At 41.1% G+C, this 14398-nt stretch overlaps 1 protein-coding gene across 3 annotated transcripts in view; it reads left to right on the top strand.

The window, feature by feature from the left end:
• LOC117354450 (retinoic acid receptor responder protein 2-like) overlaps positions 1–14398 on the top strand; it is a 47498-nt gene that overhangs the window by 24209 nt on the left and 8891 nt on the right. For 2 of the 3 annotated variants that reach the window (XM_033932027.1, XM_033932025.1), the window contains exon 2: positions 4304–4408. In XM_033932027.1, the coding sequence (XP_033787918.1) occupies positions 4304–4408 (105 nt within the window). Of the gene's footprint in view, positions 1–563; positions 802–4303; positions 4409–14398 lie in introns of those variants that run through there. The other variant, XM_033932026.1, reaches the window with a different exon arrangement.

The following is a 14398-nucleotide window of genomic DNA, read 5'->3' as shown; positions in this document are numbered from 1 at the left end:
TGCTATACTCTGTAATTCGCTGTCTGTACAGTTTCTCTTCATTGTAAACCGCCTAGAAGTCGCAAGATTGTTGGCGGTATATAAGAATAAAGTTATTATTATTATCACAGGATCAGTGGCCAAGACAATGTTAGGAAGAAGAGAGGTAATGATCAAACTGATTTCTGGCTGTGTGCAAGATTTAAATTTGTCAGCATAGGTGGCCTTCTGACCCCCTAGATCAGGGGTAGGGAACTCCGGTCCTCGAGAGTCATATTCCAGTCGGGTTTTCAGGATTCCCCCAATGAATATGCATGAGATCTGTTTGCATGCACTGCTTTCAATGCATATTCATTGGGGAAATCCTGAAAACCCGACAGGAAAACGGCTCTCGAGGACCGGAGTTCCCTACCCCTGCCCTAGATCAATGTTTTAATCACAAGGCTAAACTGTAACCCTTGCCCTCCCCTTTACTGGCAAGAGTTGGAACCTGTACATCAGTCTGACAAAACTGCACGTCGGGTCCTTCAGGAAATATCGCTGCCCGGAATAAAAAGTTAATGTTTCACTAGGATAAACAAGAGGTAATATTTAGGAAAGAAACTCAGAAGCTTTCCAATAGTCGACTGCATTGAGGAAATTAAGATGTTGAAGGCATTGTTCCTTGCTGTGTGCCTTACTTGCATCACTAGCTATGTCCCAGGTACCAATGCGCAAATCAGACTGAAGGACAAGACAGTGGCCCTCGCAGTGGCAGATTTCAACACAAAATCAAGACATTTTGCTTATAAAGAGTTGGACATCCTGAGTTCTACTGAAACTGTATGTATGAGGAAACGACTGGGGGAGAGGGGGCTCTGTTGTCGTCTATTTATTTCATGCTGTAAGGTCAGAAATTACTGTATGTTGGGGAAAATAACATAACCCCCCCCCCTCCCCCATATGCAGCCAGTGGTGGTGAGTGACTGCTCTTTGGCATTGAATATCTGGGTTTTTCGAGTCAATTAAACCCTTTCAGGACCATAAGGATCGTAGGCCAATTTTTGTGGTTTTGACGACATTTTTATGGTAAAAAGGGCTTGCAGATGCCAAAAAATTGATTTTTTTTGTGAAATATCATTATTTTTTTTTTTTTAAATCACACTTCTGGCTTACGGACAGTGTGGCAAGTGAATCTTCTCGTCAATCTGGCAACGACGCTAATGAATGAATGTCGGAACCAGTTTGTTTACATAAAGGCAGTATCATATGGAATCCGTACATATCAAATTTAGAACTGTAGACTATCCCAATCAAAATTTATAGGATTTTAAAGTTATGGTCCTGAAAGGTCCTGAAAGGGTTAACCTTGGTCCTGAAAGGGTTAACCTTGTGTAGCTGACTAAGTCAAAATTCAGCCCTTGACTGCATAAGTCAAACCATTTATAGATACGACTGCTATTTATGTGGCTGAATTTAAGCAGTTTACTTACTGTATATCCGTCTCTTCTACTTGCTGCATCGTATACCTGGAACAAACTGCCTGACCTAAGAACATAAGAAGTTGCCTCCGCTGAGATAGACCAGAGGTCCTTTTTGCCCAGCGGTTCGCTCCCGCGGTGGCCCATCAGGCCTAATTGCCTGAACAGTGTCCCTGACTGATTTTGTAACTGCCTCTAATTCTCTAATCTTATCCCTATAACCTATCTCTACTCCTATCTGTACCCCTTAATCCCTTTGTCTTCCAGGTACCTATCCAAACCTTCTTTGAAGCCCTGTGGCGTGCTCCTGCTTATCACATCTTCCGGTAGCGCGTTCCATGTCAAGCTCCGTCTCTGGCAGAATTCAAATCCAGACTCAAAGCTCACTTCTTTGAAGCTGCTTTTAATGCCAAACTCCAACCCACCTTCTAATCACCAATATCTGTCTCTTTGTAATTCCCCCCCACCTGAGCACAGTGTACTGATGCACCTTCTTGTCCAGTTTGTCTGTTATGACTAGATTGTAAGCTCTTTGGAGCAGGGTCTGTCTCTTCTGTGCTTTGACGTATAGCGCTGCGTATGTCTAATAGCACTACAGAAATGATTGGTAGCAGTAGTGGTAATATCAGCACGTAGCCGAATCCACCCAAGGAATGCTCATAAGCTAGCCATTTTTTTAATTTGGAACTAACTGTTCATTTTCAGTGAAGATAATGGGTTAAGTGCCACTGAAAATGACCAGAGAGCCACAAATAATTGATTTAACTGGTTGGCAGCCTTATCGAGCTAGTTAAATCATTTTGAATATCGGCCAGGAAAGGTTTCTATGAACACTTTACCTCTATAACGCACTTTCTGAAAGAGATCTCAACTAGCACTGGACCTTACAGGCTTCTCTGGGGGTCATTTTGGCTAAACCACAGGTATTCCAGAGAAAATTCCTGCATGGAACCACTGAACATCTGAGCAGACTACCATGGCACCATCCAGCTAGTGCCGGGATGGTCCAGAGATGGAGTTGGGGCAGACCTGGCAGTTATCCGAGCATTACCGATATTTAGTTCAGGTGCCCAAATAACTATCCAGGCATGTAGGAATGCACAAATACAGTAGAAGTCCATCTTGCTTGGATAGAACAAGCACTGAATATTGGCCATACCAGGACAAGTTATGGCAGCTGGACAATATACAGATTAAGCCCAGTACTGAATATCTGAGTTAAATTCAGGCCCAGGCCCACCCAGTAGCAGCACATCAATGACGTAGCTGGTGGGGATCCCCAAACTTCACCAGCTACAAACTCCCCAAACCTCTCCTCCAGCGTACCTTTAAAGGTCCGATCTTCACCAGCAGTGAGCAGTGTGACTGATGCATGCTGCTCGCGCCGGCCCCACTGCTTTCCTTCTGAAGCACTTCGCCTTTGTGGAAACAGGAAGTGGCATCAGATGGAAGGCTGTGGGGCCAGCAGGAGCACTATGTATCAGTCACACTGCTTGCTGCTGGTGAAGTTTGGCTCTTTGAAAGATAGGCAGTGGAGGAATTTGGGGGGTGGGGAGAGAGGGATCGCCTTGCCTGAGCGGGAGAGGGAGAGATGGGATCATCTGCATACCCAACTGGGGTCCAGGCCCAACCAGAATTGGTTATCTGGTCATTGCCCTGGCCGGCACTTTAGAAATTGCTGACTACCACTGTGTGATAATGATCAAAAGCAAATTCTTTCTCCTATCAATGATCAGCAAGTATCTCCCCATATATACAGTTGCCACTGCCTTTTAAGCTTGTGCAGACACTATTAGTAAAAGGGAATTTTTTGGTCCTGTTACACCCACCCCCACTATAATTTTTCATTTTTTGACAAAATGGCTAAAATTTGATCAAGCCTACATCGTTTAAGCCACTCCATATCACCCGTCCCCTTTTGGGATCTGTAGAGCGCAATAACTGTAATTAATGAATGGGACCTTTTACTAAACGTGTGAAGCGCTAACATGCGCTTAACATGGGAGAAAAAGATCTATCACAAAATGTGTTAAAGTATTTTGTGATAGTTTGTTTCTTACCCCCCCCCCCCCCTTTTACTAAGCTGCGGTAGAGGTTTCTACCGTGACCCAGAGTGCTAAATGCTTTCTGACGCTGCTCCAACGCTCATAGAATTCCTATGAGCGTCGGTGCAGCATCAGAGCATGTTCTGCACACTAATGGACAAATTTAGCACCACCTGTAGCTACGTCACTGTTATGGTGTACTAGTGTAAAGTGATCTACCGTACCACGTTCACGAGCAGCAGCAGCAACGCACCTTTGCTGCCTGCGCTGGTCTCTGCAGGCTCTGTTGCATTTCACCAGAGGAAACAGGAAGTGACATCAGTGAGGGCAGGATGTGGCAGAGAGAGACCGGCGTAGGAAGCAAAGGTGCATTGCTGCTGCCAATTGCAAACATGGTGAGGTACACAAGGAAAAGGAGTTGCTGAGTCACAGGAGGGGGAGGGAGCGAATACCGGGTCTGGAAGCAGAAGAGAGGGAAAGAGATGCAACATAAAGGGGGTGGTTTTCAAGGCCCATCCAAAATAACTGTGGGCCCACCCAAAATAACCAGTCTGGCTATGTTAATGTTTCCATAATGGCTTAGGTGCGCCCGGAAGCCATTTTAGAATTGCCGCTAACCATGCCCTATTGTGGTGCCTACCTCTATGCACCAATTTATAGAATTACTCCTTTTATTTCTAGAAGAAATGTTAGAGTTATAATGGCAGAATTTAATTGTTAAACATTGTGCAATATTACAAGAATCACATAGAATAATAGCATCATTTATCTTCTCAGTTTTTACTGTATGTTACTAGAGCCCAACTCTTTCTCCTGCAGGACTTAAACACTGGGAAGTTCATCAAAGTCACCTACACCATAAAACAGACAAATTGCAATAAAAGGAACTACCAGCCAGCCAGATGTCGGCATAAAGTGAACGGGGTAAGTGACTCATTCTGCTGTCACATACACACACAAACACACATGCAAATAGGCAAAAATATGTCTCTCTCTCTTCTTCTTTATTCAGAGTACTGCATACACCTTTTATAGCATTTCACATGGGTCAGTTTTTTTAGCATATGACTGTAGGAAAGACCATATATGGTAACAGGATACATTAAAGCAACTAGAAAAAGGTAGCAAACATAAGGGGAGGGGGAAATAATGGGAAGTTTCCATTATGGCATATAATTCTGTCCTGTCTAAGGTCTAGCAATGTTTCTTTTGCAACAAATGTTTCTTATTAAAACAAGTTAACTACAGAACAAAATGGGGACACAGAGCTCAGAACACAAAAAGAAAAGGCCTTGTGGTTTTTTTTTCTTGGCAAAATGATAAATCAGCAGTTCCTGTTACACAAGCAGGAATAGAAAAACTTACAAAGAATATATGCCCCTACAATCCCCTCTTACATCATGAAAATGACGTCTTAAGTGCACAGCATGAGCTTGGAGGGAGAGATATTCCAGATATGTCCTATGATTTATATATTTCAATAAGAAGGTGTTTAACTCTTCTTGGGATACCAAGAGCAGCAATATAGACATGGGGATCAAAGCTTCCGGGAAGGTCGGGGGTCTGTGGTAGGGACTGGTTGGTATTAGCCAGGGCTACAGTAGAGCGATGAACAGCAGAGTTGACAATATCATGGAATCACAGGAACCAGACAAGGCAGGCAGTCAAGAGCGAAAGAGTCTGTCAGCAGGGAGGCCACGCCAGGTTTGGAGAGGAACATGAGCCAGTGTGGTGATGCGGTCCACATCTTCCTCGAGCACGGTACCATCATCATCAAGGTCAAGGCAGTAGTTAGAAAGGTGGAACTTGCTACAGACGCCACCTTCTGCAGCCAGCAAGTGATCTAGAGACAGGAGATTCTGGTACATGGCAGTGCAAAAGTTCAAGAACAGCCTGCAAGTGAAGTATGCAGTTGAGCAGGTAGATTGGGGTCCGACAACTCCAGGAGCCATCTTTGGCCCACGTAGCAGGTCCATAAGCAGCAGTGATCCGTTCAGCAGGCCAGTTGTCACCCCATTTTTCCAATCTGTATGGGGTGGAGAGTGCTAACCGCTTTTTGGCGACCCCTAGTGTCGAACACAGGGGCTCCCAGGCGTTCGCCGTCGGCCAGCAGTAGCAAAAAGGAGCTGGGTGGATCCAAGTATACATGTACCAGTCCGGTGAGCAGGCAGCCAAGGGTAAGCAAACAGGCCACAGAGCCAATATCAACCATCAGGAACTGGCCATCAGGCATAGGAAGTTCCATGGAGCAGGTGCTGAAGAGGAGGTCCTGGTAAATTGAAGATGCAATAATGGAAGTCCGCAAGGCCCACAGTGGAAGTCGTGGGGCTGATGTGAAAGAGAGGTTCTGTGAAGGCAGGTCTAGCATATCCAGCTGTGTTCATGGCCACTGTTCTCCCATACTGGTCCCACCACAGACAAAACAATTGCTGACATTAAGAGTCTGGTCTATAGATTCAGCAAACTGTCCTAGTTGTGACAGGAAAAACAAAATCTACTTTCATATATGCAGAAAAACAGAGGAAACATAACAGAAAATAGCACACGAGACACATTCCCATAAAGGACAGGCTCCTCCATGAGTGAAGATGTCCTCATAGGGGCATTGCTTGAAAGGCATTAAGCTATAGAACACATTTGAGATAATAATGCTGCCAATTGAGGAACAGTATGAGGGGCAGTACCATGACCATAAGCAACATCAAATACCATGCATGCATCAAAATACAAAGGCACTGGGCAAGGAGGGTAATGAGGGGGCCCTCAGCATCTGTTAAAGGCACCAGGTGTGGGTTGCGATAAACTACAAGCTGCCAGTTACACTCAAACACTTGTAAACAGTTCCTATCCAAGAAATTAAAAGGTCAGGATGTGGTGTTGTAGGGGTATCAGTCTCTTTAAACTGGTAAGGTCCATACTCGGAGGACAGGGTAATAAGTTGGTGTGGGTTGCGCACAACTAGTAAGGCATTCAAGAGAGACCATAAGGATATACTCAGTATAGGGCACACAAAAAAGGAAAAAAAAAAATGTCAGAAAGTGTAAATTGAGCATATATAGTGGGCACCATGGAATAAACACTGTATAGAACCTTTGTCTTAATAATATAACCCCTAACTAAGCAGTGCTCAGGCCATGAAAACAAGAACTGAAAAAGATATTGTGCAATTTAGATAAGAAACAACAAAAGTGCAAAAAAAAAAAAAAATGGGGATAAAAAACTAAAAAAATGGCCACTGGTATTTTATTCCGGGGTACCCTACAAACCAAACAGACAGACAACACAGAGATTACATGGCATAAACAAACATATAGCTCCAGTAGGCCTTAAACTTGCTTTCATCCATCAAGGAGTCAGGGCTGAACTTAAATCTGCAAATAAACACAATTATACAAATAATAATAATAACTTTATTTTTCTATACCGCCATAGTCAATCGACTTCTAGGCGGTTTACAGTGTAAGAAGGCTGGACAATCAGCGAATAACAAGAGGTCTCAATACAGTACAATAAGTCAACATACAATACAATACAATACAAAGATTTTGTATACAATACAGTTCCATATAGTACGAGTCTAACTACAATATAATACAAAAATCTGAACACAATACAATACATAAGTCTGAATACAATACAATACATAAGTCTGAATATAATACTATACATAAGTCTAAATACAGTATCCTACAATGAGTCTAAATATAATACAATATTGTAGAAGGGAAAGTTACGTATAGTTTGGAGTTCAATAGGTAATGAATATCTGAGTATTTCTTTAGAACTTCCATTGAGTTGGAGTTCTATGGAAAGCGAATATCTGAATATGTGAGGGGCATCTTTAGAGAAAGAAAGGCGTTTACAGTGAGGGAGTCCTATTGAAGGGGGGGACCGTTTTAGCCCGTGAATTTTGCGAATAAGGCGGTTTTGATCGATTTGCGGAATGCACTGTAAGACTGATTAGGTTTATTTATGTAGTTTTTCAGCCAAACTTGCTGTCTGTTCGCTTGGAACTTAAAGGTTCTATCCAGAAATGATTTGTATCTGCAGCCAGTGATCTTTGGGTATGCAAAGATATTTTTGTTTCTGGTCGCTCGTGTGGGGTTGTGTAGGATGAAGTGAGTTTGTAGATATGAGGGTGCTATTCCCCAGGCTTGCTTGAAACAGGTGCAAGCAAATTTGAATAGTATTCGCGCTTCAATTGGAAGCCAATGTAGTTTTTTATAGTAGGGGCTGATGTGGTCGTTTTTTCTTAGTCCGAAAATTAGTCGAACGGCGGTGTTTTGTATTAATCTCAGTTTTTTTATTGTTTTTTGTGGGATGCCCAGGTAGATGATGTTGCAGTAGTCAAGAATGGATAGGATCAGCGCCTGTACTAGCAACCTGAATGACGTCGGGTCAAAGTATTTTTTTATGGTCCTTAGTTTCCATAGCGTGTAAAAACATTTTTTCACTAGTGAGTTTGTGTGGTCAGTCATAGTTAGATGAGTGTCTAGGGTGATACCAAGTATTTTTATGTTTTTGGAAATTGGGTATTCGTGATTGTTTATTTTTATCAATGTTTTCGTGATTTTGTCATTAGGACTAGCCAGAAAGACTTTTGTTTTTTCTGCGTTTAGTTTTAGTTTGAAATTGGTGGTCCATTTATCGATTTCAGTCATTACGTTTGAGAGGTTGTCTACTATTTCTTTTGTGATGTCATTTAGGGGGACTAGAATGGATATGTCGTCTGCGTAAATGTAGTGTATTAGGTTTAGTTTTTGTAGGAGGTGACCTAAGGAGGCGATATAGATATTGAAGAGGGTGGGCGATAGGGGGGAACCTTGAGGTACGCCTGATGGGTTTTTCCATGGTTTGGAGTAATTTCCATTGCTGATTACTCGGTAGGATCTGTTTATTAGGAATTCTTGGAACCATTTCTTTGCCTTTCCAGTAATTCCCATCACTTCAAGGCACAGTAGCATGATTTCATGATCTACCAGGTCGAATGCGCTGCTAAGGTCTAATTGAAGAATTAGTGCGCTTTTTCCTTTGCTAAAGAGATCATAAAGGTGGTTTAGTAAGGAGGCTAAGACAGATTCTGTGTTGTATCCTTTCCTGAATCCTGATTGGTGTTCACTAAGGATGTTAAATTTGTCTAGGTAGTTGACTAGTTGAAGGTTGACCAATCCTTCCTGTAGCTTTGTGAAAAGGGGAATGCTTGCTATGGGTCTGAAATTGGATGTTAGTGCTGAAGAGGCTTTCTGATCTTTAGGGATTGGAGTGATTAGTATGTGTCCCATTTTTTTGTTTAGTGTTCCGCTTGTGAGGGCGGATGTTATCCATTCAAATAGTTCCTTTTTAAATTCTGGAGGGGCGACTGTCATGATTTTAGGGGGACATGTATCAAGCAGACAGTTAGATTTGGTGTACTTGTTGAATAGGTTTAGGAACTGATGCCAGTTTGGGTATTCGAGGTGGTCCCATATCATGTCTACTCTGGTGTCTTGGTCGTGAGGTTCGAGGTATTGAAGGGCAGTTGTTATGGTAGTGGGTAGAGTTGTTCTTAAGTCAGCAATTTTATTTTGAAAGAAGTTGGCTAGGGTTTGTGCTGATGGGGTGGGTTCATTGTCCTTTTTCAGTATTTGTGTTGTATCGGTTATTGTTTTTACTAGTTTGAACAATTCTTTGCTGTTTATTTTTGAGGTACCAATTTTTTTTGCATAGTGCTTAGTGCGTTTTTCTTTGATTAAATTTTTGTATGTATTCATTTTTTGTTTCCAGTTTGTCTTGTCTGACTCATTGTTTGTTTTTTGCCAGATTCTCTCCAATTTTCTTAGTTCCTGTTTGGTGGTTAGTAGTTCACAGTCAAACCATTCATTTGGTGGTCTATTTTTCTTTTTGTATGTTTTATATGGTGCTATTTGGTCTAGGAGTTCTTTGCTGTAAGTTTCCCATCTTGTTGGGAACTCCTGACTTTCGTTGGTTATGGGGTGTAATTCATAGTGGGACCAGAATTCTGTTGGGTTAATAATGCCCCGGCTGGTTATTGTGTTCATGTTGACGTTTTTGTGTTTTTGTTGTGTGTTCTGTTTTTGCCAGTGTAGATTGAATTTGCCGATGAAGTGGTCTGACCAGATGCATTTTTCCCAGGGTCCTGGGTAGTATTGTATTTTGGGATCTATTGTTTCTTTGTGGGAGAAGGTGATTAGGTCCAGTTTGTGTCCTTTTTCATGGGTTATTTCTGTGTCTGGGTTTGGGAAGTCTAGTGATGTTAGGAAGTTGGCGATTTCGTTTATTTCTGGTTTTGTCTGTTGCTCTAGATGTGCGTTTATGTCTCCCAGGAGCAGGTTGTATGATCCTTTTAGGGTGGATAGGGTAAGGAATTCGGCGAATTCCTCTTTAGCAAGGAAGAAGAAAAACAGCATCATAGAACCAGGTATATTTGTGTGCACACATGAGCAAAGTAAATTTCCTGAGAACACATGGCACAACAATCAATAATCAGAAAAGGCATAATCAACTGGTCTAGAGTCTAACGTCTGTAAGAGAAAACAAAAAAAATAGTGTCAATGGGCTCCATTGTCAGGCATAGGGCATGTCGTCAGTCAAGTCACACAGTCATAAAAGATAATGCAATCAGGGACACAACTGGCTTCAATCTACAGAAATAGGCAGATCTTACTAGGTAAAGCAAGATATAGTGTTCAGGGTTAGGTACAGAGGTAGTATGAAGTATTGCAGTGTCAATGCTAAGAGGAAAAAGAAACATTTTAAATCTTAAAGTGCAAGGTCATTTCAAGGTTACTTGAAGCACTTTTTCTTCCTGTTTTTTTGTTTCAGTTCAGCAAAATATTCTTTGTGTCAAAACTGATTCATGATAGCTATGTATGTATTCCAACTGCTTGCCTTCACATCATCATCATAAGGAAACACATACCCACTGTTAAGAAAAAAGAAAAGTGATAGGGGAAATGCCCCATGCCAGATACCGGTGGTAAATCAGTTGCCAACAAGCTGCATCTCACAGACCTGTAAAAGAGACTTGTACTGTGTATTGTAAAACAAAACAAAAAAATGAAACACTGGGCTTAACAGATTAAAGTAGTAAATTGCACTTTCCACTAGAACATATGAGTTAGTGTCAATTCATAGTTGCTTTATACAGTTCCTACCCCAAAGAGCTTACCTAAACAAAAAAAACTTGGAACTTTACTCACACCTGCCTATTCCAACCAGAATATCCCTTATAATAAGGACATAATACATGCACATACTTTCAAACACGTGACACATCCCTTTTTAGCAACGTACACTATCCTGTCTGCAACTTTCGTCAACTATCATGCATCTTTGCTAATCCAAATTCACATCAGCCACATCACCAATTTCTCTTTCTCTTTCTCTGTATCTTGTCTTGTTTCCCCAGTGCTTTCTTTGACCAAGTTTCCAAGTTAAAAACTCGATTAAGTTCCATATACTAAGCCTTTGACTTTTTTTTTTAAGGCTCCTTTGAATTTATCTAAATGTCGCTAAACCATAAGATTAGGAGAGTTAATCCAGTCCAAGCATGACTCTGTAAAGCCTGAACCAATTCAGAACTAATGAGCAGACCTTATTTTTTAATTTTAGGCAAAAATACATTGCAATTCCTAAAACCATAAACTAAGAACAATGTGCTTGGCTCCTATTTCTCTTCAAACTTCAAAATGTGCAAAGTGCTGTAACTTTTGGCAATAATTCTATTCTTAGATTATTTTTTTATATTCAGGCAATAGTGTTCGTTTTTCCTGTCACATCAAAATCTAATCTAAATAAAAACATACATTACGGTACACAGTATTTCTGCCATCTTAAATTGGTGCTAGCAAAAGTCACACACCCACAGCTTTATAAAAGAATTCTAATGTCTCCTAAAGCCAAAAGATATCCTAAAACTATTAATACATAAATTGTTCATGTAGAACAGAAAACTAGTTCTTGGTTCCTACAACCACAGGTCTACCTAGCTAAGTTATCACACAGTGTTGGGTTTTGCTTGTTAGTTTTTTTTCTTATTCAAACTCATTTAATATCGATTCTCCATAATTACGCAAATAAAGATTGCATTGTATTGTATTGTCTTCTGCAATCCTGCCATAATTGGCAGGGCTGAGATGTTACATCTCATGATTAAAAGCTGTAAGCCCCCTCTCTTATAAAAGAAAAAGAGGAACAGCCAAAAAATGCTGGCCATAGGGGTGGAGGGAAAATAGAAAATCCCCTACAAATACGGTGTGCATACCACAGTTAGAATAAAGAAACATAAGAACAGGTCCTCTAAATATAAATTGTTAAAATAAGGACTGGCAAATTGGCATTGTGCCACTGCATCAAAGCAGCATTTGCTAATAATTCCCAGTTCCTTTTTGCTAGGCACAACACAAACAAACAAACAAAAAAATTGACAATCTCCTTTCAAATATGCAAAATGGTCCCTAAGCACTGGTAAAAATTATTGAATTCCAAAGCATCACTTGCTTTAAGAAAGTCTGTTCGTATTAGCTCAACTACTCAGTGGCGTACCTAGGGTATGTGGCACCCAGGGCCCACCATTTTTTGACACCCCCCCCTATGTAAAAAAATATTTTTTGTAATGACCATGAAACAGAATAAATGGTCAGAATAGAAACAGGCAGTGAAAATTTTCTTATATTCCAAACATAACATAACATAAATTATGTCTGAATTGTCATGACATCAGAAGTACATATGGAGTAGTTGCAGGTGATGCTTGGGACAGTTCTGATTGTGTTAGTTCGGTTTTATGTGTTTTTTGAATAGAAGGGTTTTTATTTCTTTTTGAAGGTTTTGCAGTCTGTGGTCGATGTCAATTGGTTGTAGAGTTGGGGGTCGAGTGTTGCAGCTTGAATGGCTAGTTGGTTGTCGAACAGTTTTTTTCTTTTGACGTTTTTGGTTGGAGGGTGTGTGAATGGTGCGTGAGTTCTCCTATGTCTGTTTGAAGTGGATTGAATTATTTAGCTGAAGAAATTAGTTACCCCCTCATCCCATACACATTAATTCTCTTCCATTTTTGTTCCCATTATAAAAAAACACTGATAAGTTCCCAGAAAAAAAATACATTAAAATAAAAAGTGAAAACAAAGGCCCCTACAGATGAGAACATAACATAAGAATAGCCTAACTGGGTCAGACCAATGGTCCATCATGCCCAGTAGCCCATTCTCAGGGTAGCCAATCCAGGACACTAATACCTGGTCAAAACCCAAAGAGTAGCAACATTCCATGCTACCGATCCAGGGCAAGCAGACACTTCCCCCATGTCTTAATAACAGATTATGGACTTTTCCTCCAGGAATTTGTCCAAATCTTTCTTAAAACCAGCTACACTATCTGCTTTTACCATAACTTCTGGCCACTTCATTTTTAAGTTTAGATCTTTCCTTTCAAACAGAGACCTTGCTAGATGTCAAATACAGCACAAGGTAACTTCACATGGACTTAGCTGTGCAGGAAATGTGAATCTCCTCATACACCCACCATATAGTGCAAAAATGTGCAAAGGTCTGTTTTTTTCTCTCGATCACTACATAGCCTAATGCCACACAAGCAGCGCTGTTACAAACATATTCTGTAGGTCAATGCTAAGGATAACAAAGTTTCCTTCCTTGGACCAGAAGGAGATAAACCACTGGAAGAGATCCCAAAACAATACCCAAAGACCCACTCAGTGTGTGAACCAGTTGAGTGGAGTGGATTAACTGGGGGATGGAAATGGGCCCGGAGTTTGCTTAGCAGAATTTCCCAGACCACCTCTTCCTCTCAACACATTGACACGCTGCCACCATCACCACTAGGAACACCTCACTGGGTAGGCCAGCTATGCTATAAACTTTATAAAACACATTATTATATTTTCTTATAAAGCACATATTTTAACTGAACTCTCTGACATCCTCAGCCTTTCCATTCACAAAAATAGAAGGAAGAAAAGTTCCCATTTCCTGCTGTCTCATGTCCCCGGCCTATACAATATTTTTTTTCTGCAGACCCTTCAAAAGTCTGACCAAATCCTCGTTTCACTTGCATTATAAAGTACTGAGGATGCCATCTCTCCCCAATCCCAGGTCCTAAAGTCTAAGACAGTAGCGCAAACTAATGCTGCCAGATACAGGAAAAAAATTTTTGATTCGATTCAGCCCTATTGAATTGGTTTTTCAATTCGATTTTCCTGCCCAGTTGGGTGATTTTTTTCAAAACTCCTGGTGGGTTTTATAGCTTTTTCACCCCCTTTGGCTTCTCCTAACCACACTGGTGCTGTGGTGTAAATAAAATAAAGAAACAAAAAGGACTTTTCCTCTCTCTGTTAAATCCTAGCTCACGTTTGCAGTCCAACACCAGCTCTGGCAGGATACACATTTCAAATCTGACATATTATAATCACAAAACAGAAAATAAAATTAATTTTTCTACCTTTTGTTGTCTGGTTATATTTCAAATCTTGTTGGTCCAAGGCTCTGGTTTTCTTCTGAAAACTTGCTTGCCAGGGTCTCCTTCTTTCTGCATGCTAACCATCCATCTGCCAACTCTGTCCTCCCTTTCCATTTCCCTTCCCTTCCCAGGAAGTCTGGTATCTTTCCTTTTTTTCATCTCCCTCCACAGATCCACCTTTTCTTAAATTCCCTTTCATCCGGCATCTCTCCCTCCTTCCCCACCATCCCAGAGTCCACCATCTCTCCCTTTCTTTTCCTAATTACCCTCCTATCCAGTATCTCTATCTCTCCTCCACACCATCCCTTGTGTCCAATTTCTCTCCCTTTCTGTTCCTTCCCTCCCTAAATCACATGGTCCATCATCTCTCTCCCTCTCCTCTATTTTCAGACCCATTATTTCTTCCCCCCCCAAAGTTTGGCATATGCACGTCTCTTTGAACAC

This window comes from Geotrypetes seraphini, chromosome 2, assembly GCF_902459505.1.
Source record: "Geotrypetes seraphini chromosome 2, aGeoSer1.1, whole genome shotgun sequence".
NCBI classification, from domain to species: domain Eukaryota; kingdom Metazoa; phylum Chordata; class Amphibia; order Gymnophiona; family Dermophiidae; genus Geotrypetes; species Geotrypetes seraphini.
The sequence above is the reverse complement of the archived record's forward strand: the minus strand, read 5'-3'. Positions and strand labels throughout refer to the sequence as shown.